The sequence below is a fragment of the Cornus florida genome, unplaced genomic scaffold (assembly GCF_030987335.1).
Source record: "Cornus florida cultivar Cherokee Brave unplaced genomic scaffold, ASM3098733v1 CherokeeBrave_3.0.0_Hap2_Chr04, whole genome shotgun sequence".
In the NCBI taxonomy this organism is placed as follows: Eukaryota; Viridiplantae; Streptophyta; class Magnoliopsida; order Cornales; family Cornaceae; genus Cornus; species Cornus florida.
In genome coordinates, this window is record NW_026775574.1 from 7,123,995 (window position 1) to 7,137,630 (window position 13,636).

The window sequence follows — 13,636 nt, forward strand, 5'->3', positions numbered from 1 at the left end:
TGTAAAATTATTGTGTATTTTACACAACTTTTTTACATAACCACATCAGGACACAATCAGATTTACAAAACAAAATATACAAAACTGTTAAAGATGCTCTAACCTATTTATTGATGAAAAATTTATATCATTTAATGTCATGGATAAGACTTACATTTTAACTTATCCACTACATCAAACGATTAAAAATCTCATCCGTTTTTAAAAAATAATAAATTAAATAGATTTTTGTAATATTTTACAATTTTATCATTAATTAAATGGTGCCATTCTTTCTTTAAAATATTTAGAGAGAGATTATTGAAGTGAGATGATTCAATTTAAATTTTTTATTTTTAAAGGGAAGCCATATATGAATATATGAGACATTTACGTACGTGTGTGTATGTATATATATGGAGTATATATATTTAGTATTTAGAGACAGGCAGGGTATCATTCCCTACTTCGTTTTTTCTCAGAAAAGGCGAAATCTAAATTGTGTGTCAAAGACGATAAATTTGGTAAATCCAAAACTTTCCAAGGGCAATTACGGAAAATAATGATAACGTTACGAAAAACCGCAATTTCCTATGAATTTCCTCCGTGTTATCGCCGTGGACGCAATCCACACCGTTGATCTCAAGGCCTTATCGAACCCTAGTTCCCCCGGTAATATATTACGTTTCAAAAAGCTATTCAAACTCATCCTTCTTCGGTTGTTCCCCAAATAGAGAGAGAAAGTTAGAGAGAGAAAATTGACGTTGCAGAGCCTCAACCTAAATTATTATTCCTAGAGAGAGAGGGGTAACGGAGCTTTCTGTTTATTTATCGATTCTATAAGCTCATAGATATATATATTTTTCAGCCTGAAGATTTTTATTCCGGCGGGAGACTGGCGGGGATGGAGAAATCGGCTGCGGCATCGACGTCGTCGGCGGCGTTCGTAAGATGGGAAGAGTCGTTCGTATCGAACGACAAAGGGAGGAGAGAGGTTCATTATTACCTGAGACGCCGGGATGGGACTTCAGATCTGGCCGTAGTAGGCAAAGAGAAGAGTTCGAGGCACATGTCGTATCACTACGCTATTCGGGATCGATCTCTCCTTTCGATTTCATCTTCTCCTTCTCTCTTGAAGCTGAAATCTCGGAGAGAAGTTATCGATTGGTTGAATTCCATCGTCCCAGGTACATACATGCACCTTATAAATCTTCAATTCCTTTAAAGGAATGATTTTTCTTACGTCTTTTATATTATCAATTCCTTCAAATTTACAAAATGAATGTTTTTTCCCCTCCCTGGTTAATTTTCCTCTTCTTCATAATCATTTGTCGAGGTAGATCTGTGAGGCTATGGTGAGATATCTACCGAATAAGCGTGTTTTGATCGATTTTCCTCGACCTATCTCTAATATTGGATTCTAATATCTCATACCTCAACTAAGGTTTTATCTTGTATCTTATAATTGTGCAGATGGGTAAATTCCGCGGACTTGTAATTGACTATAATTTTTCTTGTGAAATTGAATAGATTGACGATTTGAAATCATCATGTGCTTGTGATCCTGAAGCCTTCAATGAGGGTTTATGGTTCTTTTCTATTTTCGGAGAGTTTATTGCTTTTAATTTTATCTTTTTTATATATATATATGTATATATATTTTTTTGTATATTCATATGTGCCTCTTCTGAGGCTCATAGGACTACCTCTTGAATCCAGATCTGCGTAGTTTTATTATTATTTTTTATAGCAAAGTTGTCATGAAATTCACGATGAAGGTGGGTGATTGGTTTCATGTGGGTTCTTTTTTTTTTTTTTTTTGGCTCCCTTTAGCCCTCGTTGTTTTGGGATGGATTGATGTTTTCACGTTGTTTATTGAATTCAATTTCCGGTGTTGGTTTCAATCTGCTTTTGGTGCTTTCTGGGGAAAAAAAGATTTTTTTTTTCTTGGTGTTTGGATAGATCATCGATAATGATTTTGTATTTATATTTTTAAGGTTGAATTCAATTTCTTCCCGGTGTCAGTTTCAATCTTGTTGTGATGGCTCTGCTTTGGTACATAAAGCAGTTTCTGGGGAATAAAAGATTTTTTTTCTTGGTGTTTGGATAGATCATAGATAATTATTTTGTATTTTTTATTTTTAAGGGCCTTCTTGCTTCAGTTCCTATAGCAGGGCTTTATTTGAGTTATTTGACACAGATAGACTTTACAGAAAAATACATACATTTTACTTTTTCTGCCCTCAATTTTTCTGGATGATTTTCTATTAAATGTAATGCAGCCTGATCCTCTTTTTTTGTAACCATGCATTATATGATGCCTCTGCTGCATTTTCTGTGAAAATTATTACACAGCTTCATTTATTAATTACAGGTTTCATTTATCAGTTTTCTATAATGCTTATTTATCAATCTTTGATAAGACTTCATTTGTGAAAATTTTGGGGAAAATTTTGATGCCCTTCTTGAAATATTGTTTGCTTGAAAGACTAAGAGAAGGCAATGAATTGCTACCTAATGAGGCTACTTCAAATTATATTGGACAATTTATATACATATATGTATATTATTTATTATTATTTATTTTAAATTTTTTTTTTTTACTTATCAAAAAAATATATATTATTATTTGTTGGATCATGCAACTTTAAGAACAAAATGGAGTCTTAGTTTGGCAAACAATGAGAGTAATTAAATATGGTTTTGTTCATTTTTTGAGTTACCTGTTGATATAAGTGGAACTAATTTTAAAAAAAATTGCTGTTTTTATGTCATATTCCAAGAATTGATAATTTGTTGTCATTATCTTTTTCCAATTTCTTGGGGAAATTTCAATTGGCCTTTCACTATCTGTTGGAACTTATTGTGATAGAGTTTCACAGGACAATACAACTTATTGTGATAATTCATTAATTTGTTGTCATTATCTTTTTCCAATTTCTTGGGGAAATTTCAATTGGCCTTTCATTATCTGTTGGAACTTATTGTGATACAGAGTTTCACAGGACAATAGAACTTGTTAAGATCCTCTCCCGTTGTGTCATTTCTACCTTTGCATTTTCTCCCATATCTTTGATTGCTCACCATCTCTAGGTTGCTGTTGGTCGTGTTATTGAAAGTTGACTTTGATCTGGGATGCAGGAAATATATCAATTTCCAAGAGCTGGTTGAGAGCCTCGGAATTCCTGTGCCCTCATTCTAGGTTAAGATCTACAATATTCTTTCATCCACAATTTGTCTTTGGTTTCCTAATTAGGTTTTTGTCTATTGGTGACATTGGTACTTAATTTGGTTCTGTAACTATTTACTTGAACCCTCTTGTTTTTATAATGCTACAGCCTTTTATAGTTTGCACCTCTCTATCTTCTATTGCTATGTAGTGTTTTGCTTCTGCCTGCTTGATTTGCCATTTTCTTTGTGTGTACTTTTTTTTTTTCTTTTTCTCCTTCATGGTATATGAGTTAATTTTCTTGGTTGTCAAGGAACACTTTTTTTTATAATGTATTAATAGTTTACATTTGTGAATTCAGATTCACTTCCTCATCAGTCAACACAATTAGCTGGTGGTGCTTTGGACAGAACAGATGCTTGCGACTTGGATGTAGAAGCTCTAAAGGTGTGAATGAAAGACCGATTGGTTAAAAAATTTCATCTGCAACACACTTTATTTTATTCTTGACTGGGAGTTTGAGGAAATCATTTTCTTATTGTTTATTTTTTTTCTTTCCGTTCTTTCTTTCCAGGAGCCTCATTTGAAGAAGCTTGGCCATCATACTACAGAATTTTTATGGGTAGGATCTCCATGGACTTGCAGGAAAAGGCGGAAGCATTATCAATCATTTCGTAGAAATGGTGTTAAGATATCTGTGAGTGTTTTTTCACTCTTTCCCTCTTTTGTATTTCTTAAGCTGCATTGAACAATCCGAAATGAATTAGCCTTTTTATTCATCATTCACTTTTATGGTTGTCATTTAACTGACTTCCTGCTTTGTTTCTCCCCGTTGAATTCTTTCTAGGTTCATGACTTTGTTTTTGTTTTGGCTGAAGAAGATAAAAGGCTTGTTGCTTACTTGGATGATATGTACGAGGATATTAGAGGCAACAAGATGGTTGTGGTAAGGTGGTTTCACAGAATTGATGAGGTTGGTATTTGTTTGCCTCAAAATTATAATGACAGAGAGATTTTCTTCTCTCTTTGTCTTCAAGATCTCAGTATTGAATGCATAGATGGATTGACAACTGTTCTCAGTCCCCAGCATTATGAAAAGTTTCTTAATGTTGCTGAGCGCGCACAGTTCAAGCCATTCGTATGCCACAGGCAGTTTGACAGTGACGATATCAAGCCTTTTGATGTAACTCAAGTGAAAGGTTATTGGGAACAAGAAATAATCAGATATATGGATTCTACTGCCCATTCAGATGCTCCCTTGAAGACTCAGCCATCTGATGGTGGTCTGAAGGTAGAAGGAAATCTAAATGATGCTGTTGGGATCAGACCCAGGAAGAGGCTTCGTCGGTCAAAAGATAGTAGTGCCCTCTACTTGCATCTTGCTAACAAACAAGAGTCTGTGGATGCATGTCTGCGAAAACAAAATCTTAGTGGAAGTTCAATTGCTTCCAAAGGTGGAAATGGAGGGTGCAGTGTGAAGGAAGACTGCTTTGCTGCATCTGTGTCTGGAAAAGAGGCCATGATGCAAAAGCCTCCACTGCATTTAACCATAGGTTCTCAAATTGAAGTGCTTTCTCAGGATAGTGGCATGAGGGGGTGTTGGTTTAGGGCTTTGATTATCAAAAAGCACAAAGATAAGGTGAAGGTGCAGTATCAGGATATTAAGGATGCTGCCGATGAAGCTAAAAATCTAGAGGTAAGAATACCATCAGCACCATATCCTTATTTTTATCTTTATTTTAGAGGTGGGAAGGGAAAAGATGTCACCTTATTATTATGTTCACTTCTATATTTTTGTATTCTACTTTACCTTTTCATCTATATATAGTCCTTCCAATTTATGTATTATTATTTATATATTCTCTTTTTAATGCTGTAGGAATGGGTTTCAGCATCCAAAGTTGCTCTTCCTGATGGATTGGGCATCCGGATTTGTGGAAGGACAACCGTTAGGCCAACCCCAGTGTCCAATAAAGGCAAAGTTTCATGGGCAGTAGATGTTGGGGCTGTTGTGGATGCGTGGTGGCATGATGGATGGTGGGAGGGTATTGTAGTCCAGAAAGAAACTGAAGATAGATTTCATGTTTATTTCCCAGGTTCGGAGTGATCTTTTCCCTTTTATTTATTTTGCTTTGAAGATGTTATCAATCTCAAATATGTTTGAAGTATTCTGTTTGGCAATTTTTGTTTCTTCCATGTAGATATTTTAAATTGACATATCTTGAATGTTTTGCTTCACAGGAGAAAAGCAAGAATCAACCTTTGGTCACTGTGACTTGAGACATTCTCAGGAATGGTTGGGAAATGGGTGGAAACATATAAAGGTAAGACCGGATCTTGTGACCCTGATACTAAAAAGTCTCAGTACAAAGCACATAATGGTCGAATCCCATGATAGCAAGCCAGACCAAGCTCCAATTTGTGAAAAGAAACAGCGGTTTAGAATTGTTCATAAAGACAGCTCGTCAGTAAAGCCTGAAGTTGTAAGTAGCCAAACTCAGACCGACGACGTAGGGGATAAGCTGAAGGAGTTTAAGGTGGTTCGGGATCTTTCCAAAGATGAGTTGCTTGCACAGTTGAAGTGGAAGTCGTTAGGGAAGAGAAAACGATACAGGAACTCTGCTAAGAAGCTGCCGCATTATAGTGCTGATGATTATAAAAGAAGTCCGGAAGCCGTAGAAATACAGGCTTGTGAAAGATTTTTCATTACTACATCTTTGAATGTTGATCATGACAATTGCAAATATGTTGGGGATTCTCTATTTAGTTCTTCGGTTGTGCCTCCTCTAACAAGCTTGGTTATGTCCAGGTGATCGCTTTTAGCATCCATTAATGAGAGAATTTAACTAAATTCTCAAAGTGGATCTTAGTTGTTTTAGATGTATACATGCTCTTTCTGCATTTCTTTATGCAGCTTTAGGTAAGGTCCCTGACTAACCAATCTTGTTGATGTGGGAAGTGTTTTGTCGAAAAGTAGCAATCGAGTCCTTCACCCCTGTATCAATATGTACAAAACCGGTCCTGCAAATTGTGGGCAGCAGTTTTGAATTCAATAGGAATTACATTTTAGAGCTCAAATTTTGTCTTTTATTTCCATACTAAGCGGCACTTTGTCACACAGGTTTTCAGTGGAGGATTTCTTGAGCAACTTTTGTACTGTACATGCTTTCTAGTAATAAAATTTAAATTCCTTGTTTTTATTAAAAAATAGTTGATTTTCGTGGTGGTACTAGGAAGCTAGTTAGGCTTTGCCAGCATCTCCAATGCAATGCCATATTGCATGCTATTTCTAAAATATAGGGGCTCGAAAAGGAGCTCCAATGCAAAGTTATATTGTCTGTAAAATTTTAACTTTGTCAAAATTGATACCAGTTATAGCACAAGAAATTGCAGTAGTTATTTGAGAGATAGGGTTTCAGATCTACACACACACACACACACACACACAATATATATATTTTAAAAAATCTTAATCAAAATAGGATTTAGTTTGCAAAACAAGAAGGTGAAATAGGATTACAACCCTTGATCAGAGAAAAAAATAGAATTACAAACCTTGATCATAAAAATAGAATTACAGAAAAAAAATTAAAACAAAATCCATACATACAAGTTAGCAGTTGCAAAGAGAGAGGGAGGCAAGCTTAGTCCTAATGGAAAGGCTAATGAACTGGATTTGGAGATTCACCTAAGTTTTACATCCAGAAAGGAGAAAGTGATGGGAAGTAGAGATGTTGAGGCTGAAATGATTTGCCCTAAATATATAGTACTATATTTTTTCCTGGGTCGTGTACATAGTGTACATACTGTCGGCAAAGAAGATACATATCTCTTTACCTTGCTTGGAACAATGTGGGTAGCCGCCATTTCAGAAGGCATCAATGTTTTTCTTACTTGAACAATGACCAGCCTAGTACGAGTACTATCCCCGGTAAGCAGGGGCGAAGTCCGACCCAAGCATAAAGATGGCCTATAAATTATATAGTTAAATATATGGGTCTATAAATTATATAGTTAAATATATGGGTCATGGCCCCCCCCCCCTCTCATTTTTTTTTTTTTTATTAGGTTTAATTTTAATTTTCTTCTAATGTCTATGACTTGATTTGGAATGTGCCTAATATTAATATTACTGATACAAATATGAATGGTGGGAATGGTAGTTGAAAAAGAATGGTGGTTATGGAAAAAAATAACATTTTGCATGAAATGCATCATTAGAACAGAATTGATAAAATGTAGCATTTTGACACTATAACACCTGTCAAAATATAAATTTGGCACGTAAAAATGACTTTTAGCATTAAAGATGGTCTAAGGGCCTATGTTTTTAGACATCTTGCATTTTCCAATAACTTTTGGTCTGGTTTCAGATCATGATTCCCCTACCTAGAGGGATAGATAGGTCCTTCCATTTTTGTTTTGGATGGGTTCTTTCTTTTGATTTGGCATCTTTGTCCTTGTCCCACATCGGATATGAGTGGATGGGTGGGTATGTAGGGGTAAATAGACAAGTGCTCTTTAAATGGACATTCAGGGTAAATGGACAAGCGCTCTTTAAATGGACATTCTAGAGGGTGAATGTTTTTAGTATTTTTAGCAACTCTTAGGTTGAATATTTTTGTTAACTCTGCAATTTTATTCATTTTATTTTTTATAATGATAATTACATTCCTTTCTTAATAAAGTTGTTATTATTAAATATGGTAACATCATATTAAAAGATATTATTGTAAAATAAATAATAAAATTGTCTAAAAAAATCTTGTTCCCAAATAAATTAAAAAATAATTTAATTTTGAAAAATACTTATTATAATTTGTCACAAAATACCTACTATGTGTTTTGTATTGACACAAACTTTTTTACTTCTATTGATAAAAATGCTTTTCCTATTCCAACAGCAATCCCAAGCGAGCTCTTAATATCATAATTAGACTATTCAGTGTATCGACAAGCTGGGTATTGTGAGTTCTGATAGGAAAAAATGTTACAAAAGGTATTTGTGCCATATCCGATTCAAATGAAAAATAAATTTGATATTCCATAAATGAATGAGTATATAATATTACTATCTAATAATTTAAGTTTTTAAATAAATAGGCAAATAGGTGTGTTTTAATCCTCTGAGCTACATGCCCAATTCCGGCTCAACTGGATTAGTTTCCAGAACCATGATTTGTAGCCACGTGCTTTAATCTTCAGGACTAAAGACTCCATTCCGGCTTAACCTTTCCTCTGGTAATCATGTTAAAATCATTTAGGATGTAATAAGCATCAGAGAAAAGCACCAGCTCCTCAAAACTTGAAGAGAATGTGTGCTTGTGGGGGCTAGTCTGGTTTGATTGCATTCGCACCCAACTTGAATGTGACATGAGGTTTAATTGGAACTAAAAAGTTGTGCAAGAGTTGTTAGCTAGTCTTCTAAACCAGCCACCACTAGCCATTATTGAATATTCAAACATGAAAGGGTGGTGTGGCTGTCTTTATTTGAAGCATCTTTGCCAACACAGCTTTACAGATTAGACCGTGGCCGCCTCGCTCTCTCCCTTCACTGTTACTGTTTAACACGTCACATCCCCTCTTTCCATTGTTCTCCAACAAAATCGAGCATCTCAAAAAAATGGGATTACTCCATCTCGGGTGGACAAATAATTCACAAATTCAATCCAATGCATGCAGATTGGATTGAATCGAATTACTATACCCCACGGGTGACAATTTCAATATACTCTATATTAATTAATTTAATTAATTAATAATTATTTAATGAACTCTAAGAATATATTAATTAATGATGATTTAAATATAAAATTAAAGTTAATAAATAAACAATATAAGACTATTTAAGAAAAATTTCAATTCGTGGATCCAATCTGTTTCAATCCGTCATTACACGGATCCAATTCGTGGGATCGTTATCCCATGGATTGGCAACGAATTCAAAAAATTTTAATTCATTAAAAACAGATTGAATTAGAATTTATACCTAATATGATCCGATCCATTCCGTGACCAACGCTAATCAGTATAGACAGAAGTTGTTCACACACACAAACTCTTTATTATTGCTTGTTGTAAGCTCTCCCTATAAATAACCACTTTTGCAATGTATTATCACATGGAGGCCGCTGGGAGTATGCCTGGGACCTTAGCCAACGGAAGGCCTCAATTTTTATTTTTTCATAATATATCTTTTCTAAAATTTTTATTTCCTTCCTATTATCACTAACTTTCAATTTTTTTTATTTGTTTATATTATAACTTTCTTAAAAATGTTATTTTCTTCTTATAATTAAACTGTGCTCAATATAAAGGTCCCAAATTTCCAATTTTTTTTTATTTCCATGTAATATAACCTCTTTACAATTTTTATTTATATCGATTATTAGACCTTAACCAATAGAGATTTAATAGAGCTCAAAAGATTTCTATCTTTATCTTACCGGCCTTTTAAGGTGATTCTGGGCAAGTTTCGTTATTGGACTCCTCCAATAGCCTCGCCAAAAATTGGGTCCCACCCAATGGGTCACGGAAATTTTCCACGACCCTCTTGGCAAACCTAGAGCCCGCATCAGTTTTGTTTTAATTTTTTTATTCTGGGCCAGAACCGTGTTTTAGCCCAGAACACTGTTCCTAAGGCTTTTATTTGCTTGAAAAAGAAAAAGGAAAAAAACAGATTTTTGGCTTGTTTTGGTCTCTATTTTTTTTTTTTTTCAAAATAATTGAACCAAAGAGCCATTAGCCAGACAGTGCCTTAAAGGCTTTTTTGAAAAAAAAAAAAGTTAAAAAAAAATAGAGAAAAATGCCTCTTTTTTCTTTTTTTTGAAAAATTTACTTTTTAAAATATTCCTTTTGACATATAACAGTTTTAGGCACTATTTGGTTAACCCAAACTGTGTCTTAATAGTTATATTGACACAAAAACCTATTTTTTGAATTTTTTTTTAACAATAATTATATATATATTGATTTATTTTAAAAAAAACCTTTCATTTTTCCTCAATAAATATATCAACCCTTATTATTATTCAACTCATATCCAACCCATCTTTTTTAGTCTTCAACCTACAACTACAACCATTAAATTTGTATTATTTAAATTTATGTCGTATAATATTGTTTTTAATAATAAATATTATTAAAAGTTAAAAAAAAATAGAGAAAAATGCCTCTTTTTTCTTTTTTTTGAAAAATTTACTTTTTAAAATATTCCTTTTAACATATAACAGTTTTAGGCACTATTTGGTTAACCCAAACTGTGTCTTAATGGTTATATTGACACAAAAACCTATTTTTTGAATTTTTTTTTAACAATAATTATATATATATTGATTTATTTTAAAAAAAACCTTTCATTTTTCCTCAATAAATATATCAACCCTTATTATTATTCAACTCATATCCAACCCATCTTTTTTAGTCTTCAACCTACAACTACAACCATTAAATTTGTATTATTTAAATTTATGTCGTATAATATTGTTTTTAATAATAAATATTATATTGTTTAAATTTCTTATATGATATAGTCGTTTTAAAATATAGCCATTAGAAAAAAGATAAAAAATAAAATTTATTAAAAATTTTAAAATATTAAAATATTAATATTTTTGGAGAGCAAAAATGTACCACTGGAGTATATCCGATAACTAAAATTTGGAGACTTTAAAATGCTGACGTGACTATGAGAAATGGTGACGTGGTTATTGAAATATGTTGATGTGGCAAATTCGGAGAGCCCATTGGAGATGCTCTAAGAGCATCTACAATAGACTCTCTAAAATTAGGCTCTCCAAATTTGCCACATCAGCAACTTTGAATAGCCATATAAGCATTTTCCATAAACACGTCAGCATTTTAGAATCTCCAAATTTTAGCCATCACATGTACTCTAATGGTGCATTTTCACTCTCCAAAAATATTAATATTTTAATATTTTTTAAATTTAAAATAAAATTTATTTTTTAATATAACCGTTAAGGCACTGTTTGAGTTAGTCAAACAATACCTAAAATGGCTATAATGCCAATAGGAACATTGAAAATTTTGAAAACGAAAAAAAAATCACTTTTTTTCAATTTTTTAAAACTTTTTTTAGCCCAAAAAAGCCTTTAAGGCACTATTTGTGTCAGCCAAAAAAGTGCCTTAAGGGCTCTTTGGTTCAATTATTTTGAGGAAAAAAAAAAAAGAAACCTAAGTAAGAAAAAAATCTGAATTTTAGCTTTTATTTCAGCCAAACATGTCCTTAGGAATAGTGTTCTGGGTTGGTACAGTGTTCTGGCTTGAATTTAAAAAATACAAGAAAACAAAAATGGGCCCACAAAAAGTGAGCCCAATCGCCAACCCAATCTTGGCGACCTCCATCAAGAGCCTAAACTTGGGGGTAACTTTTCCTATATTCCATTGGAGCATTGCATCTTAAAAAATTGGGCCATTTTCGCCAAAAAGAGCGCTGATGGAGTGCTCTAAAGGCCCCAAATGTCCAAATTTTTTATTTCCTTATAATATAACCTTCTTACAATTTTTATTTGTGCCGATTATTAGACCATAACTAATAGAGATTTAATAGGCCCAAAAGATTTCTATCTTTATCTTAACTCCCTTTTTTTTTTTTTTTTTTTTTTCTCTCTCTCTCTCTCTCTCTCACTCACAGTTCCTCGTTCGCGTTTCTTTTTTCTGCATAATTTGTAAAACTTTCTATATTCCTATTTTAACTTTTATCTTCTTTGTTTTTGTTTTTGTTTTTTTTTTTTTTTTTTTTCCCCTTCTTATTTTTGACATATTTTTCTTCATTTTTCATTAAGTATGAGTTGTATAACTCTAAGATCAATTATGTGACAAGAAATATTAATGTGATTGATTATATATATATATTAGATATTAAAATACCACTTTTATATTTTTCGCCTAAGGTATCAAATTATATTGAGTTGCCCCTGTTATCACACCAAGTGAACAAATGCAGAGGCAGATGTGTTTTTTAAGGGCACCTTTACAAGAAACAAGAACCCGATAGGAATATCGACTCAACTTCTTGGGTGGTATGGCTCCGTTACCTTCTTTCCACGTCTTTATATTCCAAGGTTCACACGGCGAGGCAACATGTCAATTAAGTGCATCATAATGTATATACGTTTGAAATATATTTTTCATGTCACATGTAACAAGGATAAATGTGGATGTTGGTCCCCAAAGGTATAACCGCTTTGACATGAATATGAGAGATAAGTTTTTAAAGTCTCATTTTCGAATCGCACTTCTGACTTAAATGACGCGTGTATCATGAGGCCGATACACGTGTTCTAATGAAAAATAAATAAATTAAAATGTGGATGCTGCATATAACAAATAATTTTTATAAGTTAGTGGAAGGTGCAGAAGCATTTGTGTTGAGAAGTGCTATATCTAAAGAAGTTTTGAACAGGGCCTTCCCATTTGTTGAGTAAATGGTCTTTGTCTAAAAAGTGTGGTGATTTGTCTAAAAAGTGTAGTGATTTTCTTTGGTCAATGTGGCCTGTTTGGTTGCTTTTAGCTTTGGAGGCTGATTTGTCCGTTGTTGGGGCATCTGTTGGTGCTGCTTTGTTGTAGTCTTTGTTTCTTTGAAAAAAAAAAAATAATAAAATAAATAAATAAAAGAACAGGGGCTTCAGAGAGTGGTTTTTGAAATTGATTGTGAAGGGGTGGTTAAATCAGTTAATCACTGTCAATGGGGTTGCTAGTTAACTAGCTGCAATGACTATAGAGGGGGTGAAAAAAAAATTGTCATTGAGAATGAGTTGCCATTTTTTCATCATATTGTGTCATTTGACTTTTATGTAATTGAGTTTTTTCTCCTCTTATCAATATATGTCTTTGCCGCGGCGTAATGAATTCGTACAAATATTAGTGTAGATTGGTCGAATTAACTAATTTATGGAGGTATATAACGATATCAAACCCTTAAAAAAGGGTTATAAACCGACTATATTGACCGATACGACGAACTATGTTTTTAAAAACAAATTTATTTTTGATAAATAATAATGTAGCTACATGATACTAAAATATAAAGTAGATGTCATTATAAAGCTCATGTCTATTTATTATTATTATTACTTATTATTATTTTTCTTTTGACAATGGTGGAGCCATCCGAACTTAATTGTCCAAAGAAAGTTTATTCCTAATTCATAAAGGAAAATGATAAAATTACATTTGTTTTTTTCGCTTATGTTTATCTTCAATGCAAGAGAGAACTATTGGGCTGGAGTAAATTTTTGATGTTTATTGTCGCTTGGGTAAATGAGATTTTTTTTTTGGTCATTTATGTTAAAAAAAAAAAAGACAAAAGAGGAAGTATATATATATATATATATATGTAAATATCACCTCACTTATTTTTATTCTTTTTATAAGACTATGTCATTCACCACACCACACTATGTATGAATTTATATTCTCAACCGTCAAATTTGAGAATTTTTTTTTTTTGTTCAAATCAAAATT

At 32.9% G+C, this 13,636-nt stretch overlaps 1 protein-coding gene across 1 annotated transcript; it reads left to right on the forward strand.

Annotated features, from left to right (window-relative positions):
* The first annotated feature begins 680 nt into the window (after positions 1-680).
* On the forward strand, positions 681-6,356 carry LOC132302636 (uncharacterized). The gene is made up of 6 exons (XM_059799547.1): positions 681-1,166; positions 3,510-3,595; positions 3,723-3,845; positions 3,996-4,844; positions 5,028-5,244; positions 5,390-6,356. The coding sequence occupies exons 1-6, from the start codon at positions 884-886 to the stop codon at positions 5,959-5,961; spliced, it is 2,130 nt and encodes a 709-aa protein (XP_059655530.1). The 5' UTR covers positions 681-883; the 3' UTR covers positions 5,962-6,356.
* Positions 6,357-13,636: the final 7,280 nt, after the last annotated feature.